General features: G+C 41.2%; 1 protein-coding gene across 1 annotated transcript in view; it reads left to right on the top strand.

The window, feature by feature from the left end:
* iglon5 (IgLON family member 5) overlaps nt 1-16,526 on the top strand; it is a 110,590-nt gene extending 94,064 nt beyond the window's left edge. Inside the window, exons 5-8 of the mRNA XM_005455337.3 lie at nt 4,205-4,336; nt 4,575-4,695; nt 6,084-6,235; nt 9,595-16,526. Coding sequence (XP_005455394.1) covers nt 4,205-4,336; nt 4,575-4,695; nt 6,084-6,235; nt 9,595-9,698 — 509 coding nt within the window. The 3' untranslated portion in view covers nt 9,699-16,526. The remainder of the gene's footprint in view (nt 1-4,204; nt 4,337-4,574; nt 4,696-6,083; nt 6,236-9,594) is intronic.
* The last annotated feature ends 744 nt before the right edge of the window (nt 16,527-17,270 follow it).

Below are 17,270 nucleotides of genomic sequence, written 5' to 3'. Positions count from 1 at the left end.
AACTCTGTGCAGTTGTCCTCTCTTGAAAGTCTACAGCATTTCTCCTCTCTCAGCAATAATCCTCCCTCTCTAACCACCCCACCAACTCAAACTGCTTCCCCACCCCCCTATAACCCCTCTGCTTGCAGAGAAAGAGATAGGGCCCACATTGCTATTCCGTAGGAGTCTCTGCAACCAAGCCATCAGTTGCAGAGGACCAGGGGTGGTAGAGAAAGGGGGGGTCGAGCCCAAAGAAACAGCAAGAAGCTGCCGGCCATCTGTCCCCATTACTCAGAGACTGCATAGAGAAACTGCAGGGAGGGGCGGTGAGAAGAGGAGTTGAAAGTTGAGCAGAAAATGCGTATGCAGTACACCAAGACGTGGTAGAATAGGAGGAGGAGAACCACCCGAAAGGTGAGGGGGATATGCTAAAAGTCTTTGACCCCTTTGCGTCCTGTCTGCAGCTACCAGACTCCTTATTCACATACAGATAATAATACCGCTCGGCACTGTTATTTGCAGGCACCGCCTCCTTCATCTTCACCAGAAGCACAGATACAATCTGTTGCACCCATTCACTCTCTCTGGCATCCATCAGTTGACCCACACAGAGGCATACAGGCATTTTGTCTTATCCAGTTAAATACACCAGCACAGCCCAGGCTTATCATTTGACGTACCATCCATTAAACCCTGCAGTAACACAGTCTTAGAATAGATGCTTATGGCTGTGGAAGGAAGGTGATATTCTTTTGGTGCAAACTAAAACTCTCTGACAGGATGATAAGTATAATGGTTGCGTATGCTTATAGAATATATAAATAGGTTAGTTACAGTTGATGGCAGTAGATTGGGCTTTGATATTTCTGGTAGGTGTTCTATGGGCTGTGATGCTAAACTCAACAGCAGTGCCATTATAATTAAAATATGGTTTGTTTGGCTCTAATTCAGTTCAAAGGCTGGCAACAGGAAGGCAGTAAGCAGAGGGAAACAAATCCAAATGGGCGACAGGCTTAAACACGACATGGGCACAATAAAGGATAGATGACTAGATGATAGATGACTGTCAGATGACCTGTGTATGTTGGCAAGAACACTGAATACTGAGTACAATTTATCATGCACAGGTAATTTGGGAATAAGGAGCATGTGTGCAGGTGGGTGGGGAAATTAGGTAACTGGAAAGGAGGAAAGAAGTATGATGGCTTCCAGTCAACAGGTGGTCAAACAGTGTTCCCAGAAACACCTTTATTTTTTCAACTGTGAAGTGTTTCCACTAAGCACATATGTCGATCACTGTGCTTTCATAAACAAATGTCAGAGATGTTTATGGACTGGCGTTAACGTGCAAGACTTGGACTGTGTTATATCTTGATTTAACAATCTGTTAATCTATTTCAAATTATAATGCTATGAGCACATTTGTTCATTCTAAACACAGTAAAACTTTAAAAACTGCTCCCAAATATTTAATGATTCCCCCAAAAGACCTGGGAACTGTGAAATGTAGCAAATGTTAATAGGTTGTCCTTTGTTTTTACATCCCACGATCAAAAAGGAGCTTGAAATTTAAGTCCAGTACTGATCAAGCAACATTTGACAGATCCAAAGTGCAGGAAAAAACACGGGAAAAACAATTTGAAGTGTTCTTGAGGAATTTTAGTCATACACGTGTAAAGCACTGGGGTGCACTGGCCTTGAAATTCTACTGTATCATTTAGATAATGACACATATTGCAGCTGCTGTATGCTACCAGAATGACTGGTTTTATCATTTGTTAGACTGCCCACCCATCTCTGTTTTAACCTCACATCAGACCACTCTGCCTTGACTGTAGTTTTTGTAATGGAAATGGATAAGAGGAGCCGAGAAATCAAGTGCCCTGATAGTCTAGTCAAGCTCAAAGTGCTGCCGGGGAAATAGAGCACGGTTTCACTGTTGCGGGCCAGAACTCTTGATCCTTTTCCCCCCTCTTATTCACAAACCCCGTCTCTTCCAAGGTGCAATCCAACTATCTCTGGTGGTCAGGAGTCAGGCTCCTTCAAAAGCCATAAGTGGTTCATGGAGCTGTATTTTACAGACCATTGTGGGAGTGCCAAGGGCCGGCTCCGCTCAGATATGATCTCCCACCAAAGTGGAGAGAGGTGTGCAATACAGGTCCAGAGATCTCAGGGGATGGAGAGGGAGGGGGATAAAGGGAGAGTGCAAGGACTGCTTTGCGATATTACATCATACATAGATGCTATGGATGAAAAGTCCATGAAAAAAACCTAATATCAAATAACCAACCTGACATCTGTCACTGTTTCTCTCGTTATGTTGCCATTTCTCTCCTTTTTTCTTTATCTGTACATCTGTGTATCTCTTTCAGTCTCTTACACGGTATCGCTGTCAAATTACCACACTCTGTGCCTGTAATTCTCACTTTATAACTCGATTGCTCTCGGGTTTTTCTATTCTTTGCTTTGTCCTTTTGATTTCTTTCGTCACCTGTAACAGCCTCGTGTGTAATTTCTCCAGTGTTAGTTGTCTGATTCTATCTCTTCTCCTTCTTCCCTCTACGCTGCCACAGCTCCCTCCTCCTTGCAAAGCTGGGTGCTCTGCCTGCTTGACAGAGATGTCACAAGAGAGCAATATTTATTAGACTAATCGAATGAGTGAATAACATCGCACCCACCCCACCCCATCAACCACGGCTCACCCGGGTGGCACAAGCAGCCATCACGGCGGTTGTCGCTCGCTGCTCAGCCTCTGCTGCAGCAGCTGCAAATAATCGTCTCCAGCTCAGTAGCCGCACTAATAATCCTCCAGTATAATCTTCAATTAGAACCGCCACGCTAATCTCTGACAGGAATAATCGTGGCGTTTAGCGTCTTTTTTATGTGTGCGTGTTTGCGTTGGTGTTCCTCTCAAACGTACTCAGGAGCTGTTTGTGTGTTTGTTAAGGGAAGTAAAGGTCTGCTGATTGACAGTGGCTTGGTTTGTGTGTTTTGGGAACTGGGTGGGGGCTTTGAAAGGGGAAAGTGTGCAGCAATTTAAGAGCTGGATTTCCTTGTTAGTGGTGAGATTATATATTATGTCGTGTTCCACAGTCTGACTTCTTTAATGGGGTAAAGGCACAAAAAAAAATAGGCCTAATGGTTTCGGAGGCTGCGAGACAGCTGGCTGCTGTGCTTACAGGAGGAGGGGGTGCACACTCGCTATCATTCTTCTTCTCCTTGCACTCTTTTTCTCTTGCTCTCTTTTCCACTGTCGAACCAATAACACCTACAGCATCCATTCCCTCACATGAAGGAGCAATAACTTGTAGCCTGTCCCCTCGACTCTCCCCTCTGAAGAGATTCTGTGGCTGTTTTGTCGCCCAAGGAAAAAGACAGAAAGTGTGAGACTGACTAATTTGTTTTTTTGTTCACCTGGGAGTTTGTCAACATCAAATAACCGCCAAATATTCTGCTCGCCGCCTAATGTGGTGAATGAGCAGTCACCCCCCCAGTGTGTCCAACGCTTAGAAAGCAAAGCTTACAATTTCCCCCGACACTATAAAAGTAGTAAAAGAGTCACTGCTGTCACATTGTGTTTACTTACTTTGCATGTGTGAAAACATCAACTGAAGAAACGAGCATTTGGGCCATGAGATAAAAATTGAATTATAATATTTTTTTCTTAATTATACACACCTTAATACTCATAAGTATCATCATGCACTGTATTGTGGCATTGTTAACTATTTAAGGTTTTTCTATAATCCAAATTAATATTTCTAAATTGCGATAAACAATAAATACATGAGGAAGTTGCCATTTGAGTATTGATAATAAAAGAATGTACATTCAGCTGTTCCTTTATTTGCCATGGGGTCAGATTTCACACCAGGTGCCCTTCCTGATACAGACCTCCCATTTATCCAAGCTTGGGCCCAGCACTTGGTTTTGACCCCCTGAGGCTGTGTTTGTGTCTCATCTTGGTCTCAAACTGTGAGTCTTTCACATGTAGGGCAAATGTGTTAACCACAACTTAAGTAGTAACCAAGGTCAGCCCAACTTCAGTTCTTGAAAATGTTCTTGAATAATGCATTATATGTTGTCATCTAATATGTGCATCTTGGCCTCTTAAATGACATTAGCCACAATAAGCCGTACCTCAGCTAAAAAAGCTTAAATCTGTTGCGTGCATCACCTTGCATATGATTTTTAGCGACCTTTGACTTCTACCTTATGCCAATAGATGGGACGTTGCGTGAGGGGGAGTTCCTGGAGATCACAGAGATCACAAGGCAGCAGGCGCAGGACTACGAATGTATCACCAACAATGGTGTGGCCCCTCCGGACCAGCGTAAGGTCATAGTCACAGTCAACTGTAAGTATCCCACCTGTGCGCTGCACGAAATGAACTCCATGTCCACAGTGATGTATTAATAATATATGTTAATGATTCCTTTAGATGCTTTATTATGTATACATTTTAAATTTGTTCTCTGCAGGTGCTTTTTAACCTTGTGGGCAGACCTGCCTTTTTGGTTGAAGTGAAGCTAAATGTATACACATTACTCATTCCAGTCTCTCTCTTTGTGTTTTCTCCTATCCTTCTCTACCAGACCCTCCCATGATCACAGACATGAAAAACATGCCAGCCCATTTGGGGAAGACAGCCATCTTGCGCTGTGAAGCCATGGCAGTCCCGCCAGCCTCCTTTGAGTGGTACAGGGATGATCATAGGTGAGAACACTGTCAATTTGGGTGCCAATTTGTCTGCTATGAAGCCTCCTGAATCTTTGAGTTATAACATTTGGTACTGTTCTACTTACACGGAATAGGCAGACTGGGCGAAGATCACGTATACGCTGGTTGAGGCAGGTGTACCTGTTTGAAGCCTGATATTTGCTCGCCAAATCAGCATTCCATTTAATATCACAGTGAATTACAGGTGCGCCCTGCTTATCAAGCTAGAAAGACATCGCTAGCGTTGGCTGCAAATGCCCGAGGGGAACTCCAGCTCTCATGCAGATTTAGTCATGTCCTGTTTCAAAACCTAAGCCCACACACGAGTGGGTAAACTCATGGTTGCTCATCTCCATCTTTTACATACAATCTATGGTCCACACTTAAAATATCCTTTTTTTATATACAGGTATATACATGAGTTGAAGCTTTATAGAAAATGCTTTTCCCCAAGTTAAGAAAACAACTTGCAGGTGTCATTAACTCATGTTTTTGTTTTGTGGCATTGATTTGATTGGTTGACATCTCAGTGCAGCGCCACAAAAGTAACAGTTTGTCTGGTTAGAGGGAGTAATTATAAGCCACAGCCAAACCACTGTTTTTTTTAACCATCTGTCGATAAACAGTAACAAAAAAATGCAATAATTAAAATGTGACTTGAGGATTATTAAAATCCATCCAGTGCGCAGCAGGTTAGAGAAGAGGGGGGAGAAAGAAAACAGATTTAGCCATTTAAAACTCAATAACGTATTCATCTTCTTTTGCATTTTTGTTTTAAAACCCCCAGAACAAGGAAACATTATTCATAAAATTTGGGTAATTTTGTGTCTTTATTCTCATAAGAGAATGGTCCAAATTGAACATTTTCAGACAGAGAATTCATTTTTCAGTCATTTACTGTCGATGTGGTTTTGGCTGCTGCTGATGTACCTAACCTCTGACATTAGTATATATCTGAGATAATCATGTATATATTGCCATCTCCGGAGAAATATTAGCTTGTTGGCAACATATTTCCTCTATATTACAGACACATAAACTGCCCCTCCAAGTTTGTAAAAGGTCCCAGAGAGCGTAGAGGAGTCAGGGTGATTTGGCATCAGGCGAAGCACGACACAGAAGTACTTAGACAAGCCTTTGCTAGCCAGAGAGAGTTGTTAATAGAGTATAATAGGCCCCAATTGGAGGTATCAGTTATTTATGGACTGAGACTACAAGGTGAGACAGAACATAGAGATGAGGGCTATTTTGCACGTTCTTCTCTCTGAGTTAAAAGTTTCTTGTTCACACTGACTCAAGTGTGATGTTATTTTCTGTCACCAATTTTCTTGTCTTTCCTTTCTACTTTCTCCCTTTGCTTTTGTTACTGCACGACGGCTACCCAGGCCGGTAGAGAGTGACAACACCCTAAGGATCAAAAACGAGAAGACACGCTCGCTGTTGCTATTCACCAATGTGACAGAGAAACATTTTGGCAACTACACCTGCTTTGCCTCAAACCGTCTGGGGGCTTCCAACGCCAGTATGCTGCTGTTTAGTAAGTTATCACACACGACTAACTAAATGCAGGGGCTTCAGCACACAGCAGGGTATATGTATGCAAAGCCGAGATTTCAAAAATACACTTACGTTTGACATCAATCATCGTGCAAGACTTGAAACAGACATGGCCCACTACCACAAAATTATATGCAATGACATACTGTTTTTCCCTCTTCGCCCGCTCTGTTTACGCTCTGCACACAGCACAGCATTTTCACAGCCTTTTCCTGCCTCCCTCTTCCCATTTTCGTTATTCTCCGCCCCATTAAAGCTTTGCTTGCGTATATTACCATCTCTCTCTTCCCCCAGTTCCTTCAAACTCTCCGTCTCTCGTCCGTACACATTCCCGTCTGCACGCACACACACAGACTGTCGCTCGACTCTGTCCCGTTACCCAAGAAGTTGTCATTTCTCTCGGAGCCCAATTCACATTAACCGTCCCCAATGAGCGATTTCCTACCCTTCCATTTCCCGACACCCCCCACCTCCCCACCCCCCCTTTGGTGCATTCAGCATTACCATCTTAAGTGAGTCCTTCATCTATCCCCTTTCTTCTTTCATTCCTGTGCCCATTATCTCGGCCAGTCTCCCTTCAATGACTCACTCCTCCGTCAGACCCATATATCTTCCTGCTCTCTTTTTCCACCACCGCTGCCACTTCTGTCAGCCTATCTCTCCATCATCTGTCCTTCTGCCTCCTTTTTCCTTCCTAATCTCCTCCTGCCATCATTAGAACACAACAAACTCCTTTCTGTTCTGGACCGGGCACAGAAAATCGCAGCATAATCGGATACCTTTGTGGCATTTCTATTCATACCCTGTCCCTCACTGTCATTGCCTTCCCTGACTTTCTTTCCCTGCTTTCATACTGATTGTTTCAGCATTTAAAGGTGCCACATGCAGCATTTTAACATCAACAACCACTGTAACATCAAAATTGGCATATTATCATAATTACCCCCTACCAATGAGTCCATTACTGAGACCATTGGCAGTCTGTACTAGGTTTCACTTCACACTGATACTTTATAAGCCACCAGGTTAGATTTTTGAAACCTAGTAGACTACATAAAAGCACAAAATAGAAGAAGAGAGGAGGTTAATTAAGGGTTCTTACAGTTGCCCATTCAAGCATTATGCAATGCCTTACTGCAAGTACCATATTCTTGATGGTATGCTGAGTTACATTGAATAAGCTGCTGTATTAACTTTTATTTTACTTTCTTCATGACTGTTCCTAAACTCTTTTAATAAGGTTATGCTGTATCTATAGTGGTTCAGGGTGTAAGCTCCATAGATCCATCTCTAAAATAGGACTACACATCCCATCTCAGGCCCACCTTATCATAAACAACACATGTGCCTAGCAGCACAGAGATGATACCTGTGGATGGAATCTGACTCTACTAAATTATAAATCAAAACACACCCTGGAGGACCAACAACAGAACTCCTGCTTTCCCTGTACTATTAATCCAGTTTTGGGTTATCACTCTAGCATTTAATGGCTTTGCAACTTCAGATGAACCACTTTAACTTTCTTAAGTTTCACAATAGCTTTTTTTCCCCCTTGCTTTTAACACACAGGTGTAAAAAAGAATAATTTATCTGGGTCACACGCTGTGTGGGTTTCCAGCGCCAGCAGTGTTGCACTGTTTCGCTGTTTGACAGGCTAAATGGAGTGAAGCGTGATGAATGTTATTTACATTTAATATGTCAACCCTGAACATGTTTGATGCAAGCTTTTCATGGGTTGTAACTTGACACTGAGTATATTTGTGTTGCTAAATTAAGAAATTTAATAATTTAGACCTCATGGTGATTATTTGGATATGTCAAACTGGTAATATTAATAATTGCTAAATTTAATTTCAAATGCCCCTTTCATTATGAACTTTATGACATGTCAGAAACAGGCGAAACGTGCATCCATTTCTGGCTTTTCATTGTCATTTGAATATATTAAATGCTGGTTTAACAGCGTTACTTTCTTTTAAAATTAACCCACCCCTAATATTTTTAGAATTTACTAGAAAAAATGCAGAAAAGGTGCAGTGATTTACTGAAACATGCAAATATAAATGTGAATACAGTATATAGGGCACAAACTAGATTGTTAGAGTAAAAGTAACCTTGAAAGTCAGTATTTGATAAAACCACCTTTACTTTTCAACACAGCCGGAATTCTCTTAAGCAAGCTTTTTTTGTCATTTCTTTAAGTAGTCTGAAAGAACAGTTCTCCAGGCTTCTTGAAGGACATTCAAAGCTCTTCTTTGGATGTTGGCTGCTTTTTATTCCATTCTCTGTGAAAATGACCCTTCAGGAACGTCAAGGGTCCACAACTGATAGTACTCGATTGTGTGTTTTCTATCCAGGTATTCTTTTACTGTTTTGCCAGTGTGTTTGGTATCATTGCCACGCTGAAAATCAGACACTTTCAAGATGGATTGCATGTTTGATCAAAATCTGATGGTACTTTTCACTGTTTGTAATTCCATCAGTTTTCACAAGCTCTCCAACACCACTGGCTAACAGTGTGTTTTGTTGTCCATTTCTCCTTACTTCCTGTGTAGATATTACCAACAATTTCAACCAAACATTCTCTCAGTTTCTATGTCGGGTCTTTGTTGGATTTTTCCTATTTCTTGAGGACATGGCTCTCAGTTACTGTTCAGTCACTTGCCCTTTTGTCCTCTACTTTTCCAGTTTCCTCAGATTTTTTAAGAACACACTGCACACTATATCAAGATTTTACTTAATAGCTCTTTGTTAATCACCTTAGTTAGTGCAAAAATACTATTTTATGTCTTTCGATCTGTGTTATCTATAACTTTTTTTAATTGAACTACATAAAGTTGTGCTTGAATGGTTCAGAGGTCAGAGCTCACAGGTGGCTTAACAAAAAACCAACAACAACAAAAAAACATTCTCCTGAAAATGGCCAGGTAGGGGTCAGAGGGGTGGATCAAAACCTATGCACAGTGCTGACTACCATTTCCCTACCAAGTACACAGTGATATCGAATGAGACCAAAAGCTCGGCTGTTTCATCACAAAAACAAATACACCACCCCCCCGCCTTTTTCCAGCACTTAGAAAATAGGAAATGTAGTTCATATTTCAAGAAACACCATTTCCCTAATGTAAAACACATTGTTTACAATAATTATGCCAGAGTATCAGAATTAATTCTGTTAATTAACTGTAATATGTTTAAAAATTTATACAGGCTGTCACAGAAATAGACGCCTCATTTCTACCGGTGGTTGTAGCGTTCTTTGTGTTTTTAACAATGCGTTTCCCCGCTGCCCCCCCCCTCCTCCTCTCTCCTCTTCTTTCCATTCTCTCTATCCAGGACCGGGGGCCCTACAGGGGCGAGGGACCGGTTTACACGCAGGGATGAGTGTCATCGTGTGCGTTTGGGTTTCCCTCTCTGCTGCTCTTCTGCTGAAGGTGTAATGATCAAACTCCACCTGGAATCGTCCTTAAACGTCCCTGAGCACCCCACCTCTCCCTCCCCGCCCTCTCTCCCACTCAACGGAAGGAAAACGGAAATGAAATTCTTTAATTGCGAACCCATCACTGTGAACAAAAAGAATATGCATTATTCCAGGAGCCATTGAATCATTGCATCAAACACAAAACTCCCCCATCACCTCACCCCACCCGCCCAATCCCCCCACCCCTACCCAGCACCCTCAATTGAATTTTGAGGTCAGCTCACACTCATTATCTCTTTCTCTCACTCTTTCTCCCTCACACACGTACAGTCTTTCCTTTTGTTTCCCAGAATGCCTTGCAGATTTCTCTGACTTGGTACTTAGCCTCTTTGTTTTTCCCATTACTACCACTGGGCTGATGTTAATAGAGAGTGTATATTAAAGATAATTGTGTTAGTGATCAACGACAAAATAGATTATCTAACAAGCGGAAGATCATTTATGTAATATAATACATAGACTATTGACTGACCTACAATGTTTGCCTTATGGAAATTATACGTGAAATCACAATGTTACGGTGGATATTTAATGAAATGATATGACGATAATGATGCATTATGATATGGCACTGGCGGTCATGTGACCTTTTTAAAAATTGTCCAGTTGGTGGCCGTGTGAATTGTCACCCTTTGATCTCACACCTTACACACACACATACGCGTATGGTTTTTTGATTTTAACTGTGTAGCAGATAAACTGCTATGAATGATGTCAAAATGTATTTTAAAAAATGGCTGGGTGGTGATGGCGTCAGTCTTAACTACCCCTCTATGTAATTTGGGGAGTTTATATTAAGGTTTCGCATGTAGACTCCCTCACTACCCAAACCTTTTTAGCTCCCCGACTACCCCTCTGTTCAGCGTGCTCTGTCTAGTCCCCCCTCGCATCGCTATAGTGTTCTCTGCTCTATGTCTCCTCCTCCCTCCCTCCCTCCCTACGCTTCCCACCCAGTGTAAATATATGCAGTACAGAGGCCATGCTGGTGACTTCAAGTTGCCTCGGGAAGAACAACATCTCCCATAAGCCTCAACTACGCTCCAGTGTTCTGAAGCAGCAAGAGACTGTCCACTGACAACAATATCTTCTGTTTCAAAAGCTGAGGCTCCATCCTCTTTGTCGCTTGTTGATAGCATGTACCGGTTAGAGATGTTCCTGTTGTGAGTCCATACTCCCTCTACACTCCCTTCCTTCCCTCCCTCCTCCCACTTCCTCTCCCTCCTTCCCTGCACTGTGTCTGTTTTTCTCTGCAAGGTTACCTGCTTTTACTTTTTTGGTGTTAATAATACTACAGATGATGACGATGATGATGTTAATAAGTATTTGAATAACTATGAATAGTAATTCCATGTGAGAAAAAAAAATGAACAAAATCCAATGGTAAAGAGTCGTGCGTGGGGAAAAAGAGTTCTTTTGTACTTTACTCACACACATTGAACAAGTACAACGAAAAAACAAAACTACAAAAAAAAGGTGTAAAGTTTTCAAAGTGACGTGCTCTATTTTACCATGACAAGCTTTTTAAAAACACATTTGAAGCGCTCTGAGGGATCATTTCGACCAGCTCCAGAAGCTGTGAATGATAATGTAATTTATAATTTGTAATAGTTTATGTATTTGACTCTTTTTGTCATGCTGTTAGCTGCATCACACACACATTCGTCCACTTATCATAGTGTGTCTTTCTCTGTTTTGACCAGCTAGATAAATGTCATTCTCTGGTCATGGCTGTAAGTCATTCCTAGTTCTGCCAGACCGCACTGAGATAAAGATGTAATTAGCCATTACCTGTGGCTGGCTAAGTGAAGGAGTCCGGGCTCCACCTGTCCTTCCTGCCACCTAGTTATGGCCCCTATAAATCAAGCTCAGCCCTGCAACTGACAGGAATCCTCTTCAAGGACAACCTCACCTTGGTGCACCAGTACTCCATCCACTGTGTACCTGTGACATGCAGGCACGGGCACTACCAAACCCCCATGGCACAATTATCCAGCCACTTCCCCCACACGGCACAAACAGTGGGAGGAAGGCATATATTTCAATATGGCAGAGCCCTTTTCTCTCCTAAAGCACTGTTCCACTCACATGCAGAGACTATATGCAAATTTGCCATAACGAGCCTGAACATCTCCCCGGCTGAGCCCTGACTACACCGACATGAAAGAGGAATTACTCAATATTGAATCAAATGTCTGAATGTGTGTGTTTTTTTTCTTTTATTTATTTGTTATTTTACTCAAATTTTTGGTTCAAGCCAGCAATAACCCCTAATTCTACTGTGCAAGAGATGTCAGTCATGGTTAAAGCTGTGGTGTAATATCTGAAAATCTGCCATTAACAAGGTAAATCAAATAAGTCTGTTGTTGTACTTTTATTGTGTACAGTACTCTGAAATGATTGTGAAGCTCTGTTTAAATGGCCCTTAATCTAAAACATTACAGTACATGTTGTTCTCAAAAAGTCTTGCCCGCTGCAATGTATTTGGGTCGTCTGCGTGACAAAACGCCTGTTGTGCATGCATCCTGTTGCTTCATAAACAACGACGGGTTCCATTTCAAGCACAAGAGCAGGTCATTTGGTCAGTGTTTCTTATTTTTTCCTGTCTCCTGTCAATATCTACATGTCTCTTATGCTTTTGTTTTTAGTTTTATCACTTACCGTTTTTGTTCCATGTAAGCGTCCCGCTGGATTTTTCAGTGGCGTATAACATCTCTATGTACATAATCTGTCCTTGATGAAGAAAAAAGAAAAACATTTAAAAAAAAACAAAGAAACAGAAGAAAAAAAAAGTGGACAAAAAATAACATACTGTCATGTTTCTCAGTGTGGGTTTGAAAAAGCACGTCAATATTTGTGTGTGGATGGATTTTGAAAAAAAAAAAAAGAAAAAGAAAAACAAGCAAATACTCTGTTTTGTTGAGGTCTGTGGGTAAAGGGTAAACGGAGGGGAAATCGGGGAATATCACCTGCCGTGGAGTGGGTTAAACTGAATGTGAGAATGTGTATAAAAACAATCTGCAAAAGCACACAATTTCATGCATCATGATGTATGTGCGGTGCTGTGCAAAAGTTTTAAGTGTTTTATTGATCATACAAATTTTAGTTATTAGAAATGACTAAAAAAACAGTGAATATTTAACGAGACCGCTGTGTGCTTTTAAGACCCACCAGTTCCTATACCAGTTCACACTTTTTGCAGTGTTCTTAACATCAAATGAACTGTGGCCTGTGTGTCTGCTGTCATTTTGTGTAACCTCATTTAAATGTGCAATCGGCGGGAGTCACAGCTTTTCTTACGGGATTTTCTCTGACTCTGGCTGCATCTGAAGCCATCCTGATGGTATGTGATGGATAACAATCAGAACATCTAAAGTACATCTGTTAAAACCTTTGCACAGTACTGTAAACAAGTCACACTTGTAGTGTGACAGAAGGAGAGGGTGTTAGTAAGAACACAGCAGATCCCCTGGGTGCAACAATCTGAGGGTGGATGAGGAGGCTGTTGGGAGAGCACCCGGTCACATGGACCAGTGGGAGGATAGCCTGACAATGTAAATCCAAAAGCTGAGAGCCAGAGGGAGATGGGATGACACTAACCAGACAGTGAGCTCTCCATTTAGGGAAAGAAGACAGACAGGCGCTCATATTGCATTTCCAAATATGAGAGCTGTGGTCTTTCCCAGGGGAAGGTGTACCACACTATTTATGGTTGCACTGTGTAATATGAATAGAATTAACATAGCCTTCATCACAAACACAGCCTGGCCTACTTCAAGTGGATAAATAACACCCAACTGGGGTTCAATGAGTTTACAGTGATATAAACAAGACGTTTCCTGAGCCCCTAATTACATTCGCCGCACCCTGATGAGAAAGTGTTGATTGGCTCCTGTAGCTGAAGGTTGTGATGATCTGTTTACAGAATCTTTTTTTTTTATTTAATGCGGCGCCATCAAACTGTTCTCACAAACCTGATCTCACAGAGCTAGCATCTAGTGCCATTTTACAGTATATTATATAGTAGTATCTTATCTGATGGATTATATTTGTAGTTGTGTTATTTTTTTCATCATTTTTTCAGCTTATTTTTTACAGAGTTATAAATTTGTTTTAAGAGCAGGGGATTTTAAAATGACTTTGAAGTACATTTCAAAGCGCTGTGCTGTTTGCTAAAAGGAATCAGGTAATTAAGCACCAAGCTGGGGTGTAAGGACAGATACTGCACATCACTCCTGAAACGTTGCAGTGAAATATTAAAATCATAATTGTACTTCAAGACTGAATAGTGAAATAAATGTGAGCCTAAATAAGGTGTGCAGGTACCTCTTTCTTTGTTTCAGCTGCAGCCTTTCTGCAAACACCCTCGCTACATAGCACAGATCCCGGACAGACTTTCAATTCAGAACGCAATGGTTAATCAATACATTCGACTGAATGGCTTTGGAATAGAGCAATTTCTCCCTGGCTTGCCTTACCAGGTCCCCCGAAAGCTGGATTGATCAAGTGTCTATAGACCAGCCTTAGAACAGAGAGCATAATTTATCATGCCTGATACAAGACACCCCTAATTGCACATTGATTTTAAGCCCTTCTCTGAAACTATTTGCGCAAGTTGTAATGTCAGCTCAGTAAACTATGTGTTCAGGGCTGCGGTTCAGATCTGGGGAATGAAGAATTAATCATTTGTTTTTCTTTTCATGTCTATCCAAGATGGTATTTATTGTTTCTTTTTCCACCTAAAATACTGTAAACTGTAAAAAATGAGCCTTCCCACGCTGTACGTGTAATTTATTGGGTGCAGTAGTGCTGCTGTATTTTATTAGTAATGATGAGATATAACGTGGAGATTTTGCAGTTGCCAGTGTCAGCAGCCATTGGTACCGTGTATCTACAGGCATATGTAATAATAATACACACTTATAAGGTGTCGTTGTGTGCAATACAATAATAAGACATTACGTGTGCTGTAATTTGATAATGTGACTAACTGACGGCATGACAGCACTAGAGTCAGTGCACCAAAGGGATATGTTATACAGACTAACAATTATATATGAATGATTTTCATTGTGCTAAATCCCCTGCTCATGTCCTTTACTGCAAAGCACGCCTAATTCCAGTATATTATCCTAATTATCCATTGTTTACCAAATATCTACAGGCTCATTCAGTTCTCATGGGCAAAGTCAATGTTGCAAGTCTATTAGGGCCTAGTACTTTTCCATTAGCACAGCCAATAAATGCATTGGTATACAGCTTGGTACACAGGATTGGTAAGTGAAAGCATGAGATAGATAGATAGATAGATAGATAGATAGATAGATAGATAGATAGATAGATAGATAGATAGATAGATAGATAGATAGATAGATAGATAGATAGATAGATAGATAGATAGTTGAGGTGTTTTGTTTATATTTTAAACCTCAGCTTGTGGCAAAGATGTTGGGCCACAGAGTGATCAGTTTGCCCTCTTCCTCTCTGTGGCCAGATGGAGCCTTGTCAATCACTCACCTCTAAGAACTGGAGCGTCTGGCTAATTAACAGCATGCTGCACTCCGCCAGCTGAGCAAAAGCAACATTCGCATGGACTGTGCAACACAATTGAGGCATCTCGCCCACCATGTCTCCCCTAGTCATTAAGTCGCCCACCTCCCATCTCCAGCATAGAAAGAGTCCCATTACTTGGCCTCTCTGAATTACCATCCCACGCCTGGCATTTTCCTTGTCAGTCAACCGAGGGGTAAATATTGGTTGTGGTGCTGAGAACTGACAGGGGAAACTTGGATTTCTTTCACAAGTGACGGCACCAACTGGTGTTTTTGTACTGATTTATACTGCAGTTATGAAACAGAGGGGATGCCAGACTGTGGTGAAGTTACAGATGCACCATACACGAGCGTTTTGTGTAAGGTGAGCTAGAGGCTGGCATACGCGGCATGATATCTTGTTGGCACTGGTCAAGTGCTATGTGCATCAAGAGGGAAATAACAGCGTTCAGACTGCAGGAACCTTCCCTGCAATGTAATGGAAAAGTGTCTCATTTAGAAAGTAATAACAACTTTTACCTGGAGAGTCCACCGTGTATAATTGCAAGAATGACCACACTTGGGTTAGTGTCAAATGTGGAACCCAACTCGCCTTCTTTTTCTCTCTGCAGACTCTCAGTTTCTTTTAATCTTGCTTTCCTCGTTTCTTTTTGTGTGGCGATAACCTCTAGAAATGCTCTCCCACCCCTCAGTGCTCCAGGTTTGCCCACTCTGCTGTTGTTGAAATAAATGGTGTGTGTGTGTGTGTGTGTGTGTATGTAAGTGTGCATACCCAAATGTCAGTGTTCAAGTGTGCATTGTGCTCCACGGTGAGCATGAGTAATTTAAGAGCCCTCGCGAGTAGTATGCAGCATGTCTGCATCTGTGTGTGTGTATACGTGCACTCTCTTAGCTCCACAGGGCAGGTTGTTTGGTTCGTTCAGATTACACACCTGAATTACAAGTGTGTCTTACATTTTTCATGATCTTATCAATGTAAGCACACGAGACAGAAAGAAAAGAACAAAACATTCGTCTTCCACCCTGACAGATGTTCAGTGCTGTGAAGCGATGATTATACTTCTTTTTGATTTGTTTACTTGCTGAAGTTGTCTTTTTTCTTTTCCTTTTTTCTGCTTTTATTTATTTTTGTATTTCTTTCCTTCTATTTTTTTTTTTCAAAATCCATGAAGTGGAGTTAAAAATGATATCAAGTGGAGGGAGATTAAAAAAAATAAAAATCATTTTTGTTTTTAACAGAACTTTTTGTGTGTGGTTTGTCGCCGGAAGCGGGGCTCTCTGTCGGCCCCTGTGGTTAGAAATGAGGTGAGGTCAGACAAGTTTTGCTTCAGCTTGCTTTTTTTCTTCCTGCTGAGTACAAAGCATCTGTTTTTGTTGTGTTTGCAGGTTTGTCTCAGAGGCTTTTTTTGTTTGTTTGTTTGTTTGTTTCAGTAAGCTATCTGAATATCTGGTTAGATGGGACACATTTTCCCACAAATTATACAAATGTTATTTGTGAGTAATAACTTAATGGTCTGTAGCAATTACCAGCCATTAATATGGAAATTATGGCTGTCGCAGTGTGGTTGGAGTGAATTTCTATTTTGCAGCTACAAATTAGAGACTTATGCACAGGTGGAAACTCTTCACTTGTCCTCCCTTTGTCAATGACAATCATCTGAGGCTCTTATCTTCAATGTGAACGCAGCTTAACATATTCAGTAATGAATTATCAAAAAAAAATGATAATAGCGTTGGGGCTCTAATCTGTTCTAATTACTTTTCAAAAAGCAATAAAAGCACCATTCCCTTTGATCTGTTCAGGGAGGAAAACCATCAAGTTGTATTCAACATGTATCCAGTGTGTTTTCATGTAACTCTATGCTTAAAAATGCATATATAGTTTCTGCTTAGCTTTTGTCAGTTTTTTAAAAAAAGAAAGAGCTGGTGAAGCCAGTATTAGAATTTAGAATTTCCAATCTAATACATTAAATAAGTCACTA

Source organism: Oreochromis niloticus, linkage group LG11 (assembly GCF_001858045.2).
Source record: "Oreochromis niloticus isolate F11D_XX linkage group LG11, O_niloticus_UMD_NMBU, whole genome shotgun sequence".
Taxonomy (NCBI): domain Eukaryota; kingdom Metazoa; phylum Chordata; class Actinopteri; order Cichliformes; family Cichlidae; genus Oreochromis; species Oreochromis niloticus.
This window is presented reverse-complemented; position numbering and strand designations above follow the sequence as displayed.